Raw genomic sequence first — 25,471 nt, 5'->3', positions numbered from 1 at the left:
AAAGTCAAAGATATTTGTATACTGTTTTGTTTGTATGTTTGTTTATTTGGCAATAAAATAAATAAATAAATAAATAAATAAATAAATAGCAAAACATTTTAAATAATCTATTTTTTAGAATTAATACTTTCATTCTAGGAAAATACATGTCAAGTTGTTCATACATTGCAGAAAAGGCTTTTAAATGTGTAATTAAATCATGTTCTACTACATTTAGCAAAGAATCCCAATAAATAAAACAAACAAACAAACAAACAAACAAACAAACAGATAAATAAGTAAATAAATAAATAATGCAAATAAAGCAAACAAACCAACAAACAAACAGACAGACAGACAGACAGACAGACAGACAGACAGACAGACAGACAGACAGACAGACAAATAAACAGACATATAAATAGATACGCAAATAAATAAATAAAACAAACAAACAAACAGAAAGATAAAAAATTAGCAAATAAATAAATAAAGCAAACAAACAACCAGACATATAAATAAGCAAATAAATAAATCATCAAATAAATACATAAAGCAAACAAACAAATAAACAAACAAGCAAACATCCAAACAAACAAACAAACAAATAAATAAAATAATCCTAAATAAATAAAATAATCCTAAATAAATAAAATAATCCTAAATAAATAAATAAATAAATAAATAAATAAATAAATAAATAAATAAATAAAAATTTGCTCTTTTTCCCAGAGATGGGTTGCAGCTGGAAGGCCATCCGCTGCTTAACTTGCTAAATAAGTTGGTGGTTCATTCCGCGGTGACGACCCCGGATTAATAAAGGAACTAAGCTGACAAGAAAATGAATAAATGAATGAAACTTGCACTTCTTTAATAGGTATATATTTTTCTTTCTTATTTAGTTATTTTTTTCTTTCTTTCTTTCTTTCTTTCTTTCTTTCTTTCTTTCTTTCTTTCATAAGGCATTGGTTGTTTTTAATTGTGTCAAAACAGACAGAGATCTTCTGTGTCTGCTACTTTGGTGCACCGTATCATTGGCTGATAATAGTTTAACCGTCTTTTGTTGTTTCATTTGTTTTCAGTATTTAAAAGAAACCAGAACTGTGCAACACAAGTGACAATTAGAGCAATATGACTGGTTTCCAATGTCTCTGTTTTCCCTGTTTCACACAGAGTAACAGACGGACAGCACTGGCAGTTGTGAGCCACTCTTGTCCAACCTGTGTTCATTAACCTCATCCCCGCTAAAGGTCAGCTTGTTAATGGTCCACACAGAGTATTTTAACACACAGCCAGGAACCAGGGACCATCAGGCTCTATTTGTCAGGACTTCAGATTTGAGAATGGCTCCGCAAATGGAAAACAAACAAACAAATAAAGCACTACAATTAAAAGGCTGCATTTGACATGGTCTTTCTTTCTTTCTTTCTTTCTTTCTTTCTTTCTTTCTTTCTTCATTTTCGTGCAGCCATTCAGCAAGCACAAATAAATCAATGTCAGATGTTATTTATTTATTTATTTTATTTTTTTCTTATTTATTTATTGTTGTTTTGTTTTTATTTCCTTTTTTTTTTTTTTAGAAAAGACATTAAATAGACATTATTTAACTTCTGACTAGAAGCCTTTTTATACGTTTGATCAACTTAGCATGTTTTTTTTTTTTAAGCATTACTTAATTTTTTTTTAAAGCATTACTTTCCAAAAACCTTTTTTGTATTTTAGAAGATACAACAAAAAATACAGATCCATTATATGAATAAATATTACTTTTAGAAGCTGGAAATCTCCATTTTATAAATTGCCAATATTTTCAGGTTTCCCATGACTTTTTTACATTGAAGCTGTTAAATAAACTCATATCCTAGGTGTTCTTTTTCATAATTGTCCTCAATACTTACTTTACATTTAAAGTCTGTAAAAAAGACACAGTGAACTTCTAAAAATCCATTAATAATACACTAGCATGATATTATGCACCACCAAGCTAAACAAATTGAAGATTCCAAGTTCATTACCTCATTAAATTGTCTTCAAAACAAACCACAAAAAATATTATTATTATAAAACAATGATGGGTAATATATTTCAGTTTAAAAGTGGCTTTTTCTCTTCTCCGCAAGCTCATAATTGCTCTTGGACTGTGTTTATGGGATGATGAATGCTCAGTGGAACACCATCAATAACTGTTTGCCATTTTCATAGAGGTAATTTGGCTGAGCAGACACTAAACTTCAGTCCAGACCACTGAGTATGCAAGTGCTGGAAAGGGACACAGTGTATGGGAACAATCAAAAAGGAAAAAGAATGAAAGAAAAGTTGGTCAGAAAGAATGCAATGTACTGCCAGATAAGAGCTGTAAATAATACACAGGACGTATAGGTGAAGACAGCAAAAAAGAGCTTTGGTCTAACTTTCTGCAAAGTGCAGAACACAAACAAAATACAGTAAAACTCAGCAAACTGACACATTAGTGTCTCTTTAGGGGTCAAATAAAGCCATTGGTTTCCGCATGACACTACAAGAAATACTTGACAGTAGTGTATATCTGGGGCATGAGAAAGGGAGTTGTACTTACTGATTTTAATGACAACGACATTGTAAACAGAGACTGATACTGTTTAGCTTTGTTGCTGTTCAAGTCTATGTTCAAATCAGTTTGCTCATTCATAATTGAAATTTGGATTTTATTCTGCACTGTGTTTACAAGCAAAGACATTGCAAGCAAACAAGGCAGACATTGTTTTATGCAATCAAATTATTTATTTTGGTTCCCTCACAGTTGCATTCACCTTGATAAGGGCTTTTTGTTCCCTTAATGTGTATATATACTAGCAATTAATATATAGCAATACATAGCTTCAAAATTTATGGCCATTAGCATTCACATAAAATTAAAACAATATATTGTTGAAAGTGAATGAGTAAGCAGGCTCATTTTGTAACAAAAATCCTGGTTTACAAATAACAGTATGTAAAAGTCATGTGAACAAGGAATTACTTTTTGGTGTATGCATTTAATGTAGTTTACTTTAAAATGAGCATGAAAGAAGATCCTCACAAAACAAAACAAAACAAAACAAAACAAAACAAAACAAAACAAAACAAAACAAAACAAAACAAAACAAAACAAAACAAAACAAAACAAAACAAAACAAAACATTATACTGTACAAAACTTTTCTATGTTTAACTATATGAAACAAAAGGATACTATATGAATTGACTCAAAACAAAACAAACCGGAGCAAAATATGGCACGGCAGGATATTAGAAAAAACAAAATGAAGGGAAAGGGAAGGGAAAGGATAGAAGAGAAGAGGAAAAAAAGTTAAATGAAACAAAACAAACTGGAGCAAAACATGAAATGAACCAACATAAAACAAAACAAAATTAAATGAAACAAAAAGAAATAAAAATTAAATGGAACAAAATGAAATAAATTTTATGAAATTAATCATATCATATAAAACAAAACAAAACAAAACAAAAAACAAAACAAATTACATGAAACTAATCATATCATATGAAACAAAATGATATGATATGAATTGAACCGAAACAAAACAAACTAAAACAAAACAAACTGGAACAAAACAAGACATGACAAGACGAGACAAGACAAGACAAGACAAGACAAGACAAGACAAAACACGACACCTCACAACACGACACGACATGACATGAAACAAATGATATGAAATGAATCATATGAAACAAAACAATACTATATGAACTGAACTGGAACAAAACAAACTGGAGCAAAACACGACATAAAACGAATTGAAAGGTGAAAGGAAGCGAAATTTAATTAAACAAAGCAAAATTTAATTAAACAAAGCTAAATTAAATGAAACGAAGTGAAATGAAACAAAGCAAAATAAAACAACTGTAGCAAGACACAACAAGAAATGAAGCAAAAGGAAATAAAGCTAAACGAAACAAGACACAAAACAAAAAACGAATCATATCATATGGAACAAAACAAAATGATATGAATTAAACCAAATCATAACAACCTAGAACAAAACACAGATCAAAACAAAACAAAACACAACACAACACAACAAAACAAAATAGAACAAAATAAAACAAAATAAAACAAAAAACAAATGACATGAAAGTTATAAAACGAACCAAATGATGCAAACAGAAACAAGACAAAAAAAAAAAAAACAAGACAACATGAGATGAGACATGGCATAAAACTAAATGAACCAAAACAAAACATAAAACAAAACAAAATAAAATCTGACAGAACAGTGATAAAAACACAGCTTTAGAACAAATACATTGCAACAACATAAAAGTAAATAATAAATGTATGTGACAAGCATTGCTCAAAGTCTTTCCTTCTCTCTTAAGTAACCAAACACATCTAATAATCAGGCCTGTACACAAAACTTTATCCATGATGTCAAACCCTCCTCTGAGTTATAAATCATTTACCGCATTAATATACATGTTTGGGACGCCAGAACAAGTAAGCAGCAGGTTTTGTTTTGGAGATGTTCCTGAGGGTAATAACAGGCTGCTCACCTTGCTTGCGGACGTCCTCTACAGCTGCGATGAGCTCCTCTTTCAGGTCCTGGCTGTCCTTAGCAATCTGCTCACCCTTTTCCAGAAAGTTCTGGGTTGCCTGTTCCACGGACACAGCCAAAACATGAGCCTTCTTAGAGCGACCCTTTTTCTTACTGGACGGGCCTTTGTTGCTGGTGTTGACCAGGGTGGTCACCTGTGGACAAAAAGAGTCAAACTATGAAGATTGTTGTGTACAAAGGCTACTTTAGTTCACATTTTGACAGAGCTGCATGAAGTAGAATCTGGCAACGTTAGTTTGAATGCCACATCTAATAAAAAGTGAGATGCACACAAAGATGATTAAGTCTAAGGTTGTTTATTTCTGAACCAGTGGGTCAGAAAGAAGCTGCTGGATTTGTTTGTTCCTTTCAGAATGATGAACAGGTAAGGGACCGCCGCTCACAACAGTCAAAGACATCCATCTACAATTAAATAATGCAGTCAACCGAAAGAATGTGCCCTGTGTGAACCTCCTCAAAACATCCTTATTAAAAACACAAGTTATCTTGTTACTATTGAATGATAACTCTCAATTTCCCTTAAAAGCAAATGTCCGTAAATTTTGGTTAGCTGCTTTAACTGCAACAAAGAAAATGTTGATACAAAGGTGGAAACCTCCTCATGATCTCTCAATTAAACACTGGCTACATTTACTATTGGAAATACTATATCTGGAACTGTCATCAGCATGGATCAACCATGCCAAAGTGGACATTCTTTTGGTATGGAAAATCTATATATGCAACGTCAGAGAAATCTTGGACACTTAACCCTCCTCTGATGCTACGGATGTCAAACTTAATGTATATTATCTAACAGCCTGGTTTAAACTACAGTTATTTTGTGTTTCCTGATGTGCGTATAATGGGGTGGAGGGATGGGGAATATATATGGGGTAATATCTGTTAAAAGTATTTTTCTATCTGATTGTAAAACATTTTATATTTTCATTTTCGGAAAAAAAAAACAGAATTACAAAAAAACAAAACAAAACATGAAAACAAGTTATTGTCACAATTCAAAGCATCAAATATACATTTCTGAATAGTTAGATATTTTTTCAGTACTGGGTTGCAGCTGGAAGGGCATTCTTTGTGTTAAACATGGGTTAAATAAAGGGATTAAGCTGAAGGAAAAATGAATAACATATATACAGAGTATTTCAATTATTTATTTAAGTAGTTGAATAAATGTTTATATTGTATGTATGTGTGCATATATAAACAATGGATAATTCAACACAAAAGAAAATATACATACAGCACAATTTAAAGTGAGTGTTTACTAAATGGACCAGTCACAAACACGCAATCACCAAACAGCGCTGTGAGATCAGGTGATCTAAAAGGTGTTATTTGTCATTTAAAATAGTTTAAGCTAAATAAGTCGGAGAAATCATTCTCAACAGCACTGATCAAGTACATTGCGGAAACATTGTCCAATAGTGGTCCATTGTAATGGAATTTCAATCAACAAATCACCAACATCAACCCCTATCCCCTACCCCTTGTTTTGCGCATTCATTTATATATAGGACCGGGTCACAGGGGCAGCAGTCTTAGAGGAGAACCCCAGACTTCTCTCTCATCAGACACTTCCTCCAGGAACATCCCGAGGTGTTCCCAAGCCAGTTGAGACACATAATCCCTCCAGCTTGTCCTGGATCTTCCCCGATGCCTTTTCCCGGTGGGACATGCCTCGAACACCTCCCTAAATAGGTTTCCTTGAGGCATCCGAAACAGATGCTCGAGCCACCTCAGCTGACTTCTCTCGATGTGGAGCAGCAGCAGCTCTACTCTACTGGGTTACAGAGTTCCTGACCTTATGTATAAGGGTGCGCCCTGCCACCCTGCAAAGGAAACTCATTTCAGCTGCTTGTATCATGACCATAGAGAGTGAGAATAGGAACGTAGGTTGACCAATTATTCGGGAGCTTTGCCTTTCAGCTTCTTCTTTACCACAACGGACCAGTACATTGACGGCATTACTGCTGCCGCTGCACCAATCCGCCGGTACCTAACTTCCCTCTCTCATAAACAAAACCCCAAGATACTTGAACTCCTCCACCTGGGGTAAGGACTTTCCTTCAACCTGGAGATGGCAAACCACCTTTTTCCGCTGGAGCACCATGACCTCAAACTTAGAGGTGCTAATTCTCATTCCAGCTGCGTCACACTCAGCAGCAAACCACTCCAGAGCATGCTGCAGGTCCATGTTCAATGAAGCCAACAAAACAACATCGTCTCTGAATAACAGAGATAAGATCCTTTGGTCCTCGAACCGGACTGCCTTTACCTCAAGAAATTATTTCCATAAAAATTATGAACAGAATTGGCGACAGAGGGCAGCCCTGCTGGAGTGCAACATGCACTGAAAACAAGTTTGACTTATTGCCGGCAATGCAAACTAAACTCCTACTCTGTTCATACAGGAGCGAGACTGCCCTTAACAGAGCGCCTCTGACCCCATACTACCAGAGCATTATCCACAGAATGCCACAAGGGACACGATCGAATAACTTCTCCATGTCCACAAAACACATGTGGACTGGTTGGGCAGACTCCTATGAACCCTTGAGCACCCATATACAGTTGAAGTCAGAATTATTAGCCCCCCTGTTTATTTTTTTCCCCAATTTCTGTTTATTGGAGAGCAAATTTTTACAACACATTTCTCAACATAATAGTTTTAATAACTCATTTCTAATAACTGATTTATTTTATCTTTGCCATGATGAATGTAAATAATATTTGACTAGATATTTTTCAAGACACTTTTAAACAGCTTAAAGTGACATTTAAAGGCTTAACTAGGTTAACTAGGCAGGTTGGGAAATTAGGCAAGGTCATGTAAATTGATGGTTTGTTATGTAGACTATTGAAAAAAAATATTTTATTGAATGTTTTTTTTTTTTTTTTTTAATTAAGAACTGCTTTTATTCTAGTCGAAATACAACAAATAAGACTTTTTCTAGAACAAAAAATATTATCAGACATACTGTGAAAATTTCCTGAATCTGTTAAACATCATTTAGGAAATATTTAAAAAAAGAAAAGAAAAATAAAAAGGGGGCTAATAATTCTGACTTCAACTGTGTATATATATATATATATATATATATATATATATATATATATATATATATATATATATTAGGGATGTAACGGTATTGTAAATACCGTCATACCGCAATAGAAATTTTTTTTGATATTACCGTAGTCGCATGACTCGGTAAAACTATAGGTCTTCTGAGAAAATTTGCCCAGGCGAATGAAGCGAACGGGAGGTAGCGGAAACTACAATTCCCATCAGACCAGGCGTGGCCATCATCCTTTGCGGTCTGTTGTCCCTACAGATCCAGTAATGTGGAAATGGAGTGTGCTGCTAGTAGCGGAGATGAAAAAGAGCTGGAAATGATCAAACCTAAAGCGGGTGTTGTCGCCGCGCGCGTACTGAATAGCGGTGTTGTCGAGCGCGTTCTGATCAGCTGTGTTGTCGCGCGCGTACTGTAAAGCGCCAAGGGGGGGTTGAGCGCGCATACTCAAGAGCGGTGTTGTTGTGCGCCTACTGAAGGGCGGGACGGAGGGTGTGTCGCGTCAGGGGGGCACTTTTGATCATTTTGGAAGGGCACTTTCTATCCAAGACTACAAAGGGCATGTGCACTGCACAGGTTGAGCCCTATGTGTGCACGTGCCTGCAAGTTGGGGAATACGACTAATAACAGTCATAGGGTCTGCAGAAACACAGCACACTGTTCAGATTGATGCAGACATTGACTTGTACCACAAAGAGACCTCTATCTCACTCATGGCTTGTCCTCTCAAGTGGGGGAAAGACAATGCACAACGTTACCCACTGCTGTCAACATGGGCCAAGTCATATCTCTGTCCCAGAAACCTCAGTCCCAAATGAGAGGGGTTTTTTTTCTGTTGCAGGGGACATTGTAAATACCCAGAGATACCAGCTTTTACCAGATTATAGTTATATGATAATTTTCCTTAAAACCCATCTCTATCTAAGTGAGTGAGTGATTAAATGTTGAATGAGATGAGTTTTCAACAATACTAAATTGAAACTTTATTTTTTTACATGGTTTAATAATTTTTTGTTATTAAAATTGAAGTTCCTGTTTCAAAGCTTACAGATAGATGACTAATTTGTATGTCATTGACACTTTTGGCACTTTTTTGGAGTATTTTCATAAGTTTTGTTTTTCCTGTAAATGATTCAATAAATACCGTACCGTGACATTCATACCGAGGTATTACCGTACCATGAAATTTTGATACCGTTACATCCCTTATATATATATATATATATATATATATATATATATATATATATATATATATATATATATATATATATATATATATATATATATATAAAATTTAATTATATCACAATTGTCATTTTTTCAATTGTCAGCTGTATTATAAGACAGGTTATGCTGAATAAAAAGTGTATTTATTACAATTATGTTTGGCTTTTGACACATTATTTAAAGTATGTGGCTAAGAATTATCAATTAACTTATTTTCCTTTTTTTTTTTTGGTTTGGCCAGTAAAAATTTTGGCAAAAACTAAAGCTCTTAAATTAAGAAGCATTTCCCAGAGATGGGTTGCGACGAGAAGGGCATCCGCTGCATAAAAACATGCTGCATAAGTTGGTGGTTCATTCCACTGTGGCAACCCCGGATTATTAAGGGACTAAGCCGAAAAAGAAAATGAATGAATGAATGAAATTAAAAAGCATTTTCTAGACAAGTAAAAATATTTTGTTTTGTTTTCAAAAATAAGTCAAAATTATGTATTTTCTTTCCTTAAAATAAGCTAACTTGTAAGATTTTTTTTTTGTTTTTAAGTGAAGGCATTTGAACACAAAATTTCGTGTTGCTTTGACAGCAGATATCACTTGCATTGCAGAGATGTCTGCCAATTTGCCACATTTGTTTATATGATTAGATCTGCAGATTCCTAATAAAGCCTGTGTTGTTGAGAAACATTTAATGTGATGTATAGTGACTCATTCAACAGTCAAGCTGTAAGCTCTCAAAGGGCCTATAAAACAGAGCAGGTTTTCACGTTCTGCTGCAGAGCTCTGCTGGGACTGTTCTCCCAGGGTAATGTAATGTATTTTCAAGGACACCCACACCTAAACAATTACCATAGCACTACAAAGGACTAACTTGCGTCTTCTGTCCAAACTCAGCCTACACAGCTGATAAAACCCAAGATGCCCTCTGCCTGAACATTCTTCACAGTTATTCACAAAGCAGAGTAACACTAGATTAGGGAAACACAGTAAGTAAATGGTGTTAGGTAAATTAAGCTTAGATGAGGTTAATGATAATGATAAAACATTAATCTCGAACAAAAGATTGAAATGGCTTAGCAAGGCAAAGCTTACATAAGGCATTGCCGTTAATACATGCAGCAAACGTTGCATTAAGCTTTATTACAGGAACTGGTGAAATGGTATTCACTCTAACACTCTCTACTAAACAGGGTTCAGGAAGTTCAGATGATGCATTACAGATAAATGCACAGTCAAGATGGTTATTATCACAAAATAAACCCTGGCAATACTCCAGTGTGAAGAAAACATCAATGATGCAGCTGAGAAACTGTGACAGTAATATAAGGAATGAGTTACATCACAGTATTGAAATATATTGCTGCAGAAAAATGTTGAAATTATGAAAAAAATTAAAACAATAGGACAAATAAAATTAATAAATAAACATCTGTGAATATTTTTTCAAAATGCCATTTATCAAAAGGATAGTTCACACATGCACAAAAAAGCTGTCATAATTTCACTCACCCTTCACTGTACTTTCTTTATTCTGTTAAATATGAAAGGCAATGTTTTGAAGAAAGACAGACACCTGTAATCCTTTTCTTCCATAGTATTGTTTTGTACTATGGATGTCAACGGTTACAGGTTTTCAGCATTCTTAAAAATATCTGCTTTTGTGTTCAACAGTATCTATAAGATAGTTATAAACAATCACTGGCCACTTTATTAGGTACACTTGTTCAACTGCTCATTAACACAAATTTCTAATCAGATTTAAGTGACTAAACGTGGCATAGTTTTTGGTGCCAGGCCAGCTGGTCTGAGTATTTCAGAAACTGCTGATCTACTGGGATTTTCATGCACAACTATATCTAGGGTTTACGGAAAATGGTCTGAAAAAAAGAGAAAATATCCAGTGAGCCGCAGTTCTGTTGGCACAAATGCCTTGTTGATGCCAGAGGTCAGAAGAGAATGACCAGACTTTAATGCCAGGTTTGAGCTGATCGAAAGGCAACAGTAATTCAAATAACCCACTACAAGCTGTTGAGCACAAATCATCTCAGACTGCTTTCTTGAACATGACAATGAGATCACTGTACTCAAATGCCCTCCACAATCACCAGATCTCAATCCAATAGAGCAGCTTTGGGATGTGGTGGAATGGGAGATTTGCATCATGGATGTGCAGCTGACAAATCTGCAGCAACTGCGTGATGCTATGTCAATATGGACTAAAATCTCAGAGGAATATTTTTAGTCCCTTGTTGAATCTATGCCACAAAGGATTAAGGCAGTTCTGAGGGCAAAAGAGGGCCCAAACTGGTATTAGTAAGGTGTACCTAATAAAGTGGCCGGTGAGTTCATAATTCCACATTGAATCTGGGGATGGGAGATAAAATTCTAGGCTATGGGAATTAAACCAATAAAAAAAATTGCAAAAAGTTCCCTTTATTGTAATGAATTAACAAGTTTGTTTAAATTATAAGTAATTAAACATTTCTAAAGCCTATTAAATGTTATCAATACTGAATGGCAATGGCCTTGAGTGAATTGGTGTGCACTTTTTTTCAGTAAAAAAACAAAAACAAAACAAAATTAACAACAAAACCCATATGACTATATGAAGTAAATAATAATAATAATAACAATAATAATAATAATAATAATAATAATAATAATTATTATTATTATTATTATTATTATTATTATTATTATTTAGACCACTTTTAAATGGTTTTCAATGAAGTTCAATGGTTTGAGATAAAAAAAACTGTAGAGTTCATGATTTTTAAGTATTTACGCATTAAAACATGAAAATTGAAGCAAATAATAATAATAATATACAGCCCCAGAATTCATTTACTTGAATCATATAGACCACAGCAGTCCAAATACTCTTAAAAAATTCAATATTTTGAGCATTATAAATCCACAAGGGTGGGGATTACAGCTGTTTGGAACAACAGAAGGGTGAGCAAACAACGTCAGTGCTGTTATTCCTCTCTGAATCCTTTTTCTACATCAAAAACAAAAATGCTAGAGCAATCCAGGAAGAGCGTCGATGAGCTCAGCGCTCCTGTAAAGGGAATTCCCTGACACTCGTATCACTCATAAGACCACGGTCAATCCCAGCTGACACTCACCTCCTCCTGAATAAAACTGTCAGTGTCAATAACAGCCTCAGCACAACAAATGGAGCACTAACATGTATAAATGAACTCCAGATCGGCTATTCTCCCTTCTATAATAATGTGAGTACAATAAAACCCCACAGCTCTCCCACAAGAGTCATTTCACGATGACAGTGGGAATGATTTTAATAGCATTACGACAACAAAAGTGTAAAAAATGACAGTAATATAAAGACGGTCAGGTTTGAATTTCTGTGCGAACACCTTGATCTATATAACATATGGAGATGAAGTCTAATATATATATAGGATTTTTTTTTTTCTTTTTAAAATATTTCCCAAATGTTGTTTAACAGAGCAAGGAAATTTTCACAGTATGTTTGATAATATTTTTTTCTTCTAGAGTAAGTCTTATTTGTTTTAAAAGCCATTTCAAGGTCAAGATTATTAGCCCCTTTAAACGTCTTTTTTTTTTTTCCAAAAGTCTACAAACCATCAATTTACAATAACTTGCCTAATTACCCTAACCTGCCTAGTTAACCAAATAACTTAGTTAAGCCATTAAAAGTCACTTTAAGTTGTATAGAAAAGTCTTGAAAAATATCTAGTAAAATATTATTTACTGTCAACATGGCAAAGATAAATCAGTTATTAGAACAGAGATATTAAAACTATTATGTTTAAAAAATGTGTTGAAAAAATCTGCTCTCCATTAAACAGAAATTAAGGGAAAAAATAAACAGGGGGAATAATAATTGTTCAACTGTATAATTTATTCTTACTATATAATATGTTATCATTGTGATGGCATCACTGTGATTAGATAGGTGGAACTGCACATAGCAGTCTCGAGTTCCACATTGCAGATCTAGAAAAAATATTAGGAGGACTGACGAAAGTGCCAGACAAGATAAGACAACACATGGGACACTTTATGTTCCAGTTTTAGCTCCTACTTTCTTCTTCCTGTTTTGAGTGTGACTATTACATTCATATTTATTTTTCTTTCTTTTTTTTCTCCCAGCAATCTTTTGACATCTGATGTTGGTCTTCAGGAAATGGTACTTCAATTATTGTAAACTAGAAGTGGATTCAAATTGAGAAGGAATTTTGTGTATTGTTAAAATTTATATATTCAAAAAGGCTGCAACACCAAAGCTCCAAAATGCTAATTTATTCAATTAAAAAGGCTAATACAAGGCTCCTATTAATGTGTAGTTAACTGGTGATCTGGGAACTTCAGCCAGGACAGATTACTGTGCATGCTTTGGATACATGACAATAATTATTTTTTAAATGTAAATATCTTGTTTAGGACTAAAATAAATAATAATAAAATAAATAAGTAAGAATAAAATAAGAATAAAAATAAGAATAAAAAGTGTAGTATACAGCTATATTTTGCTTGTTTCGACATTTAAAATTTGGGGCTAAAGAATAATTATTTATTTTTGGTGTGGTCAGAGATAAATTTGGTAAATCCTTAATTTTGAGCCTTGAAAAGTCACATGAAATAAAATTTTATTGTAATACGACACTATGAAAACCATGACCCATTTGCTCATGCTCATTGAGAAAGCTCTAACACATCACAAAAAAAGCTAAACGGACACGGACCTAACGCAAAATTTAAATCAAGTAATTTTAGCACATCAAAGTTATATTTATGCATATAAAATATATTTTCCCAACAAGAAAATTGTGGCTAGTAAAAATGCTGAGGGGTGTTGGAAATCTACTAGCCACGGTGACTGGTAATTAAAAAAGTTAATGTCAAGCCCTGAATATAGTATTGAAATGATCATCATACTATGCTGTATCAATATTTTCTCCCATGTCTAGTGGATAGAGAGCGGTTTCAGATGCCGCCATAGTTTTAAATTTCAAATCCACCCCATAATTGTAACGTTCACCAATGTCATTGGAATCAATGAATAAGAACAATAATACAACCAGACTTCACTCAAATTGAAAATAAAGTAAACTAACAATTTTGACTTCTTCCACAGACGACTGAATAAGACTGTACACCTCTGGGTGAATATTACCCAATTTTAACACAGGATATATTTAAGAGTCGGGCAGACAGATTCACATATTGATCCGAATGTTACCACAACTGCAGCTCATGCAAAGTTTTCCAAGTCCACCTGACAACTCTCTGGTCTAATTGGAGACACGTTCTCCACTGCTAGGGGTTTTTGCCAGCAGACACAGACTGGGTTTCCATGGAGACGCCCCCACAGTCCTGTCAAAACCATCAACAAAAGGTCCAGGTGAAAAGAAAAGTAGCACTGCTCCAATATACTGCACAGCTGATATGGCAAAAGTCAGGAAAAAGTTTAGGAATTATGAAGTGACCAAAAAAAGGGTGAACAAGTCTACAAATATTGACTTAATGCTATATTTCTTTGAAGAAATTGTCAGTGTTTGACTTTTTTTTTTTTTTTTTTTGGGTCCTTTTCTACTTTTTAACGATATGCATTATTACTAAAACATTTGGAATAAAATGAGACTAAAACTTTCCAAAATAAAACAGGTGCCCACATGACACAATACAAATGTATGTGTGTGTGTTTTTTTTTACTTCATAAAATAAAGAAATTAATATATGGATGGTACCCTAAATGACTGTATTGTAATGTAATGTATTGTATTGTATTATTTGAATTTAGGAAGAAATGTTTTCAGACCTTTATAGAATAAAACAAATATTAACATTACTCAAAGACATACCAAAAAATCAAGTACATTTTCAAGAGCATTTTCAAGTGGTCTCATTTCTTTCAATAGCTACTGAGGCTGCACTATGCATTGTTTCAGCATTGATATCACAATGATCGGGATTATAATCAATCAGGAAACAGTTCAGAACATGTGATTTATGGAGTCATTGCAGCTTTAATCCAATAGTGTAAATTACTTTCATTTGTATGTGTTTTTAAGGCCTGCGACAGTAAGATTTCAATTTAAACCATTTAGGCTTAAACAATAATAAAGTTCCCCACTTTAACAAAAATTAAATGTGTTTATTTATTTATAGAAAGAAGACTAAACAGTGTTATTTTACATTTCCTAATTTAATTATCCTATCCAAGTTTTAGGAACAACAAATAATAACTTGACTTCTAGTTAATCATTTGGCATCAGAAGTGGCTAATATGAAAGGAAAATGCCTCTAGATTATGCTTATTTTACCAAAATAAAATATGATCATGCCTTGATTTATTTTAATTTTTTTGTATTTCATTAGGACAGTAAGGTCTGACTTTACTTAGACAAAAGTCTTGTCACATAACTGAAATAATGTACAGTATAGAATAGAAAGTCATGGTGCATTGGAAAAAGAATTAATATTGTGTATGATTCCCATGAGCTTGGATGACTGCATCCACACATCTCTGCAATGACTCAAATAACTTACTAACAAAGTCATCTGGAATGGCAAAGAAAGTTTTCTTGCAGGACTTCCAGAGTTTATCAAGATTCTTTGGATTCATCTTCTATGCCTCCTCAATCTTACCCCAGACATGCTCAATAATGTTCATCGCTGGTGACTGGGCTGGCCAATCCTGAAACTAACCCCAAACCATGATTTTTCCTTCACCAAACTGGACTGATTAACCCAATCTTGGGCTTATGCAGGTTCCAATAGGTCTTCTGCAGTATTTTTGATGATTGGCATGCAGTTCAACAGATGATCCATCTGAAAAAATCTACCTTCTGCCACTTTTCTAAATGTTCAACTAGAAGTCAAGTTATTATCACAGGAAAACAAAACATCACATTATTTTTCCAATACTTTGCAGCTCTAATAGCTACTGTATACAGAAGTCACCACTTCAAAACGGTCGGTCTGCCTCCATTGTTAACGCCGCTGCGGAGGTACCTACGTGCACTTGCAGCTTTTGGCCATAGATTTTCCAAAGATTTTTAACCATAGATTTTCAGCTTTGCATTTCACAATAGGACAGTACTGTATGTAAACTGTACCTTATGTAATGTGATCAATTAAAATATAATTATGTTTGTTTTCGTTTTTGTTTTAGTAATAAACATGTTTTTACACTACGGTATGTTTTAAAAAAAGATTCTATACATGGTGAGAAGCATAGCCCTAGGCTGCAAAAATTAAGCAAATATAAGAATTAAGCTTGGGAATTATGAAGGGCTTAAGGCTTAAAGGGCTTATTAAGGGCTTAAAATTGGCTTAATGCTATTTTTCTTTGCAGTAATTGTAAATGTTTGATTTTTTTTTATATATATTTTTAATAAAAACAATACAAATGTTTTTTAGTTTTTTTTTACTTCATAAAAGTAAAGAAATTAATATGAACGGTACCATAAATGGTTGTATTGTAATGTATTGTATTGTATTATTTGAATTTAGGAAGAAATGTTATTAGACCATTATAGAATGAAACAAAAATTAACATTACTCAAAGACATACCAAAAATCAAGCACATTTTCAAGAGCATTTTCAAGTGGTCTCATTTTTTTCAATAGCTACTGGGGCTGCACAGTGCATTGGTTCAGCATCGATAACACAATGTGCAAATCTGCAATAGTCACATCGCAGGATCTGCAATGTTGAGTCGGGATTATAATTACATGTATAAATATACATGTTTTAGAAAAGATACTATACATGGTGAGAAGCATAGCCCTAGACTGCAAAAATTAATCAAATATAACAAATAAGCTGTTTAGCCTTTATAGTGCCCTATTAAATTGTGTTGGGGTGAAAAGAATGTTCCGATTTCTTTGATCATCATGATGATGTTATTACCACAAATCTTAAACGTGCGCACATTACAAGATATGAAAACCGTGGCACAGCACACATTACAAAATAATATAAAGGTTATCGAGCCGATGGAGCACCTCAACCGGTTTGCAGTATAACTTGCTTTATCAATAATTATTATTTATTAAAGGCTAGGTTACAAACATATACTTATATATTTGCTAAAACCGACGTGATTCTCCCCAACAATTCTCTTCATGCTTGCAGGACGTTTTCACAGCCATGAAGGGAATAACTGTATACATATATAACATTTCCTCCAATCATTTTTATTATTTTTTAAATTCTATTCTACAGACAGGTTCCCCATGATGGATGATTTGGCTGGAAGTGGCGTGGGAAAGCTCATTATTTCCCCATGAAGATTCCTTCGACTGTGTTTCAGGTGGCCATGCCAAAACGATCACGGTTGCTAACAGCAGAGGATGTCAAGTGGAAGAAAAGACACCGTCTAACAGACAAAAGTGCGAGTTCCCCCTGTGAAGGAACTTAGAAAGAAAGCTCTGTATCCACCAGCCAGCCCACAATCCTTTCACCGTGTCAGAAACGCACAGAGGGGGGCAGTAATCCTGCATGGGGGGGCTAAAAGAAGGGAAGTTGGAAAATCTAATTGAAACCCTCAGCCTAAAATGACAAATGAAGCGACACAGCCACTCCACCACTGATGCCAAGAAAGCGCCGGTGCCAGTGAGACACTCTCAATAGTGATGCATGACGACTAAAGTATAATATTTTTCAGTGTCAGTCCATTTTCTTGAAATGCACCAAACCTCACTGAATAGTTGAAGTGAAAGACGAAAATAACAGGATAGGAGAGAAGGATGAAATGGTAATGGAGAGTGTTTATCCGCCGTATGTTTTCCAGGCGACACTCAAACCAAATGCTGTGGCAAGCAACCCAAAAAATACAGCAAACAAAAATAAAATAGATTGATCGAGAAAACAATTCTATAAAACATGGCACTCTTGTATTGATTATGTTGACCATATTAAGTAATGCCCTACAAATATTATATTTTTATTTACTTTAATTTATACATTTTCTATTTAATTTTAATTTGTATTGATTAATTTATTATTTGAAATTAACATTTAGTATAGTGTTTACGTACAGTTGAAGTCAGAATAATTAACCCCCCCTTTGAATTATTTTTCTTTTTTTAATAATTCCCACATGATGTTTAACAGAGCAAGGACACTTTCACAGTATGTCTGATAATATTTTTTCTTCTAGAGAAAGTCTTATTTGTTTTATTTGGGCTAGAATAAAAGCAGTTTTAATTTTTTAAAACTATTTTAAGGTTAAAATTGTTAGCCAGTTTTAGCTATACTTTTTTTGATAGTCTACAGAACAATACATCATTATACAATAACTTGCCTAAATACCCTATCCTGCCTAAATAACGTAATTAATCTAGTTAAGTCTTTAAATGTCACTTTAAGCTGTATAGAAGTGAAAAATGAAAAAATATCTAATGAAATATTATTAATTACTGTCATCGTAGCAAAGATAAAATAAATCAGATATTAGAAATGAGTTATGAAAACTTTAACTTTATTATGTTTAGAAATGTGTTGAAAAAAATCTTCTCAACGTTGAACAGAAATTAGGGAAAAAATAAACAGGCGGGCTAAAATTCAGGGGGGGGCTAATAATTCTGACTTCAACTATATATACTTAATTTTATTTGTATTTTCTGCGTTCCTTTTTTCATTTATGAATATACACTACCTGACAAAAGTCCTGTCATTGATCATAATTGTAAAAGCAACACATAATAACTTGACATCTAGCTGATCATTTGGTAAAGTGGCAGAAGGTAGATTTTTTCTGATGAATCATCTGTTGAACTGCATCCCAATCATGACAAATACTGCAGACATGAATATTGGAACCCACATGGACTCAAGATTCTCAAAAAAAAAAAAAAAAGGCAAGTTTGGTGAAGAAAAAAAACATGGTTTGGGGTTACATTCAGTATGGGGGCATGTGAGAGATCTGCAGAGTAAATGGCAACATCAACAGCCAGAGGTATCAAGACATCTGTGTGGCCCATTATATTACAAATCACAGGACAGGGCATATAGCACTCCTCATACTTCAGCCTTCACATCAAAGTTCCTGAAAGCAAAGAAGGTCAAGGTGCTCTAGCATTGGCCAGCCCAGTCACCACACATGAACATTACTGAGCATGTCTGGGGTAAGATGGAGGAGGCATAAAAGATGAATCCAAATAGTCTTGATGAACTCTGGGAGTCCTGCAAGAACACTTTCTTTTCCAGATGACTTTATTAATACGTTATTTGAGTCATTGCAGAGATGTGTGGATGCAGTCCTCCAAGCTCATGAGAGTCATACACAATATGAATTCTTTTTCCACTGCAGCATGACTTTATATTCTATACTGAACATTATTTCTGATAAGCTAAATGTAGTGAAGTTAAAGTAGAGATTTTTCTCTAATCGTTTACTTGAGTAAAAGTAAAAGAAAAGTACACATTTTTAAATGTTCTCAAAAATTACTCATTACTCAACAATTTTACTCAAGTAAATGCAACAAAGTAAATTTAATTTGTTACTACCCACCTCTGATTCTTATCAACAGTCCATGTTTTTAAAAACAACTGCAATTTTTAGTGTGCTCCGCATGTGAGTGGGTTTGACAAACCACCTGTAGGACGCTCTCCTCTCCATGTGTTTGGAGGGAGAAAACCACCTTAAAATAAGAATAAATAAAATGTATAAAAAATAAATACAAAAATTTGACTTGTAACTTAGTAACTTAGACTTATCATAGCACTTACCTGTACATACTGCTTCTCTCTAATGATCTGAAGTGCTACTTTTATCCTCACTTGAAAGTCACTTTGGATAAAAGCGTCTGCTAAATGACTAAAAATGAAACAGCACCGATTTGCCTCCAATTTTAGGCATTTTGTAAGTGATTTCCCAAAACAGTGAGTGAAAATCAGGGCTAAAATAGTGCAGTTTGAACTTGACATAACTTGGGCAGCAAAGGAACAAAGCTCTATGGATGTTGTCAGCATAACTGATGCCACCATTAATCAGCCGTAATAGACTTAAACGTATACATTTAACACATTTGAGTTGTGCTTTGACAGATTATTTAGACAACTGACCGTGGAATGATCTAATTATAGATCTCAACAGATGTCTGATATCCTGACATACACGACAGGGACTTTATCCTACAGCGAAAAGAAGAAAAAAATGCTGACAGAATAAAGGAAAGGAAAGCCCTATGGGAAGAGAATCAGAAGGAAAGGAGGACGACATGTGTGCCGGAGCTGTCCCGAGGAGCAATTTGAGAGACATATCATGCGGCGCTGAAGCAGGTGGCCTGGAGAACAATCTGACAGCTCCGTGTAGAAGCACCTGCCTATCCATGCGCTGAGAACCAAAGCTTAGTCAGGCTCGCTTTAACCTGCGAAACCACGTTCACAGCCAGACGACCGCAGACGTGATGAGTCATTTCACTTCAGTAAAGCAAAGAAATAAACAGCCGTTTATTTAAAACAACTGCTTAGTGTAGCGGAACGGGGAAGCGCTGAGGGTCTGAGCGTGATCAAACTGTCAATGGCATTTTAAAGGGCCCGAGTGTGGTAAGTGACCTGAAAACTTTAAATGAGCTCCAATAAAAACCGCAGTCCATCTTGAAAACATCACTCGCCAACACCGCCGACCTTTCCCACACGGTCCATAGACCTATACGCTTGTGTTTTATCAGTGATCAATAATACTAAATGTTCCACAAGTGATCTCCTCGGCTCAGAGGGCCCGCTAGTGAATCCAGATACACATAATTAAAAAGACACCGCAATATGGATTTCTGCCGGTCGTTTTCTGAGCCCGCTGCTCAGGTCTGGGGCCAAGCTAATGAATTGGCCATGAGCAAAACTAGTTCTTCTTTTGCCAAAGAAAGAAGAAAAATATTTATAAAAGTAAATAAATATTGAAGAATTTGAAGAATTTTACATTTGAAATTAATGAATGCAATTGTTGGTAGTATTAATTTAGACTTGCTTGTTTTAAGAGCGTTTCATACATGCCTATTTTTCTGATCTTGGACGCTGTCAAACACTGTCAAAATGCTGTAAAAATGTTTAAAATGTGATTGTATGCTAGTTACAATTTTGTGCTCTTAGATGAAAACATATATGAAGAGTTTGGTTAAAAAAAAGCAAATAAATAAAATAAAAATTATAAATAAAATAAAATAACCAATAAAGAAATTATAAATAACATAAAATAAAATAGAATAAACAAAATTAAATTATTACAATAAAATAAAATTTAATTCAATTAAAATAATGTGAAAAGCTTCATACAGAGAAAAAGAGCCTTGCAACTAGCCACTTTCTTGATAAAGAAAACTAATTTTAATTCAGATTTTAACTCAGATTAAGCAAAAATATATATAATAAAATCTTATTCTAAATAATTGAACTATCAAAAAAAACAGAACTATTATTTTAAACTAATTGGACTATTATTATAAAATAATTGGACAAATTTCTTTTTTTATATTTGTGATTAGTGCAGAATCAGATAGATGTCTCAAAGCGCTGTCAAATGCTGTCAAAATGCTGTAAAACTGTAAAACTGTGATTGTATGCTAGTATAGATTATATTATTACATGAAAATATATATGAATGGTTTGAAAATGAAAAAAAAATAAAAATAAAAAAATAAACAAACTACAAATAACACAAAATAAATTAGAATAAACAATCAAATTAAATAAAAATAACAATAAACAAATGAAAAATTATATATTAAAATAAAATTATAAAAATATAAAAATAAACAAATTATGAAAAGCATAAAATTAAATAGAATAAACAATAAAATAAAATAAACAAATAAAAATGTATAAATAAAATAAAATAATAATTATTATAACCTTTATTTTACCAGGAAAGACACATTGAGATTAAAAATCTCTTTTAAAAGAGCGTCCTGGCCAAGATTAGGCAGTACACGTTACATGGGTCTAACAAACAACAAACAAAAACAACTGACAGTTAACATGAATCACATATTGACGAACAAATTATTCAAAATATCTAAAAGCCTGTGTTTCAATTTCTAAATCATTAATACTCTTTTTAAAAGCATTTAGTAAAATCATTTCTTTAAACTGCAACGTTGTTTGTAAATTATTCCATGGAAAAGGTGCTGCGTATTTAAAAGCCTTTTTCTCCATCTCAGTCCGCACTTTAGAAACAGAACAGTAAATAAATGTCCTGTGACCAAAGGGCATGACGGTGGCCGAGAGAGTTTAACATGCTGCAATTTAAGAAAGCACATGCAATTTCAAAAAAACACCAGCAAATAAAAAAACGATCTTCATAAAATTAAATTAACTTAATTAAATTCAATACAATACAATAAAATATAATCAAATAAAATACAAATAAACAAATAAAATTTATCAATGAAATAAAATAGAACTAACAAAAATATTGAAATAAAATAAAATTACTAATATACTATTATAAAGAACATTAAAAATAGAAAAAAACAATAAAATAAAATAAAATAAAAATAAACAAATAAAAATGTAAAAAATAAAATAAAATAACAAATAAACAAAAAAATTATAATATCTCAGTCCGGACTTTAGAAACAGACAGTAAATTAATATCCTGTGACCGAAGGCTATTACAGTGGCCGAGAGCATTTAGCACGCTGCAATTTAGGAAAGCACATGCAATTACAAAAATCACCAGCAAATAAAGAAACAATCTTCATCAATTAGACAGCACACATGTTGCTAATTGGTCACAGCACAAACTGAAAAAAACGCGCTACAAATTGGTCACAACACTTGCAAATATCCACGTAACACAACAAAAATATTTCTAGGGGACTTAAAAACATGACGGACCCTGCTGAGATATGGATGTGTTATTATGCAGTGACTGTTGCTCAGTGAAGTGATTAGTGGTCTTTGAAAGGTGAGTTGTTTTTTGTTTATTTTAATATCCTGATTACACGACAAAATAAACCATAACAAAACATACCCATGATAATAACACATCCATATCTCAACAGTGTCTGTCATGTTTATTGGGTACCCTAGAAACATTTCCGAATTGTAATTCTAGATATGATGGGACTAAACCCAGTATAGATTTGAGAACAAGGATATGCCAATGCTTGAGCCTATGAATGGACAAAGCAGACCAACTTACCCTAGTATACAGCACATAATGATGAGTAAGGAATTTCAAATTTGTTATAAATCTAAGTGCACCATGGTAAACAGTATCCAATGCATGCAAACTTATAAAATAAAATAAAAATAAACAAATTATAAAAAACATAAAATAAAATACAATTAACAATAACAAACAATTTAATGAAATAAATTAAATACAATCCAATAAAATTAAATAAAAATATAAATAAAATAAAAACAAACACAAACTTATAAAATAAAAATAATACAAATGAAATAACAAAAAAATAAAATAAAATGACATAAAATAAAATAAAAAATAACACAACATAACATAAAATAAAGTGTGAAAAACTGGAAAGAGAAAATAGTGCTTTTCATGATAAAGAAAACAATTTTTAACTTATTGGAACCAAAAATCTTCATCAAAATAAGACTATTAAAAAATTGGACTATTATTATTAAATAATTGGACCACTATTTTTAATATTGGTGATTACTGCAGAATCAGAAGGATGTCTCAAAGTGGAGTAAATCTTAAATCTTCCGTAAAAGAAATGGCCTCCAGGATCCTTACGGTGAGAATCGATCCGTATCGACAACTAATGCATAGTTCATGAGGAATCTGCCAATTCTAAAGTAAATACCATCAGGTTTACTCATGAGAATGAAGGAGAAGGCGTTTTCGTCTATCATGTTATCAGCGTGATCTCAACCTTCATCTCCTTCTACTCATCTCTCCTTCAGTGTGTTGAGAATCCAGTCCCAGATGGATTTCCATTCCAGAATTCCATTCAAAGTGAGTGAAAATGACATTGGCTGAATGAGCGGCAAGAGGACGACCATAAATATCATTGCTGATTGAAAAGCAGTGTGAGCCACTGAAACAATCCAGCAGCGGGTCTGACACAAGGTGAAGGTCAAAGAGGCTCTCGCAGAGAGAGCGGAGCCCGGCCAAAAGAGGATGAAGACAAAAATCCTTTATTTCTCCTCACCCGGAGGATTTAGTCAGAACATGTTATCTCCTAGGGGGGTGGACACAGACAAAGCGGATGCTGAGAGAGAGCGCACTCATGCCATGTGCCGCAACTCAATTTGAATTAAGACATGGAGACCTGCGGATGACTGAGGGACATGTTTTACCCGATTCCATCACATTTAAGTACACTGTCAATGTTCAAATCAGCAAATGTAAATAAAAAAAATATGTAATTAAAGCAATGAATGTTTATAAAGTAGCCAACATTAGAAGTGTATTAAAATGTTCATATTATTAGTACTGATCACTTTACTCAGTCAATCTGGCCTTGACTGTAGTAACAAATAAATTAACGAACAAACGAGCGAATGAACGAACGAACGAACGAACGAACGAACGAATGAATCTGCTTAAACTAATACCACACAAACATTTTATGTTTTCATGCTTTTATTAAACACAACATGTAAATATTCACAGTGCAGAGTGGGAAAACATATGTGAACCCTATTGGCTAATGACTTCTCCAAGAACTAATTGAAGCCAGGAGTCAGCCAAGCTGGAGACTAATCAATGGTATGAGATTGGATGTGTTGATTAAAGCTGCCCTAAACACACCAGTTTTTAGTTTGCTGTTCTCAAGAAGCATGATGTGAACATGCCTCACACAAAAGAGCTCTCAAAAGACCTACAATCAAGACTTGTTCACTTGCATGAAGCAGAAAGGGGTTAGAAAAGTATCTTCAAAAGCTTTGATTTTCACGTCCACTGTAAGACAGACTTTCTACAAATGGAGAAAGTTCAGCACTGTTGCTACTCTCCTTAGCAGTGGTCATCCTGTAAAGATAACTGCAAGAGCACAGCATAGAATGCTCAATAAGGTGAAGACTCCAACAACTGTCAAATACTGTCAAAATGCTGTAAAACTGTAAAAATGTGATTGTAAGCAAGTAATAGACTTATATTATTACATGAAAGCGTATATGAAGAGTTTGGTAAATAAAAGAAAAGAAAAAAAAGGAAAAAAACATATAACTAACATAAAATACAAAAGTAAACAACAAAAATATTAAAAAATTTGTATAAAAAATTATAAATAAAATAAAGTAAAATACATTAGAATAAATAAACAAACAAAAAATTAACAAAACAAAAAAAAAATAAAACAAAGCAAATAAAAAAACTTATAAAAATAAAATAAAATAAAATAAAATAAAAATTGTTTATGGTTTAGGGCTGCTTTTCTGCCTTAGAGCTTGGACAGATTGTTGTTATCGATGAAAAAAAAAAGAATTCCAATGTTAATCAAGACATTTTTTCAGAAAAACTAAGACTGTCTGTCCACCAACTGAAGCTCAACTGGGTGATGCAACAGGACAATGACCCAAAGCATAGAAGTAAATCAACAATAGATTGGCTTCATTAGAATAAAATGCACCTTCTGGAGTGGCCCAGTCAGAGTCCTGACCTCAGCTCATATTCATATT

At 33.4% G+C, this 25,471-nt stretch overlaps 1 protein-coding gene across 4 annotated transcripts in view; it reads right to left on the bottom strand.

Moving 5' to 3' along the window:
• The window catches only part of ctnna2 (catenin (cadherin-associated protein), alpha 2), a 782,625-nt gene that overhangs the window by 651,642 nt on the left and 105,512 nt on the right, over nt 1–25,471 (bottom strand). For all 4 annotated transcript variants that reach the window (XR_015475854.1, XM_087236212.1, NM_001159372.1 and 1 more), the window contains 1 exon segment: nt 4,515–4,710. Coding sequence is in view for 3 of the 4 variants with exons in the window: in XM_087236212.1 (XP_087092338.1) it covers nt 4,515–4,710 (196 nt within the window). In the remaining variant the exon portion in view is untranslated.

The sequence above is a fragment of the Danio rerio genome, chromosome 1 (assembly GCF_052040795.2).
Source record: "Danio rerio strain M-AB ecotype USA chromosome 1, GRCz13ab, whole genome shotgun sequence".
Taxonomy (NCBI): Eukaryota; Metazoa; Chordata; class Actinopteri; order Cypriniformes; family Danionidae; genus Danio; species Danio rerio.
Note: the sequence above shows the minus strand (reverse complement) of the source record. Positions and strands in the feature narration are given on the sequence as shown.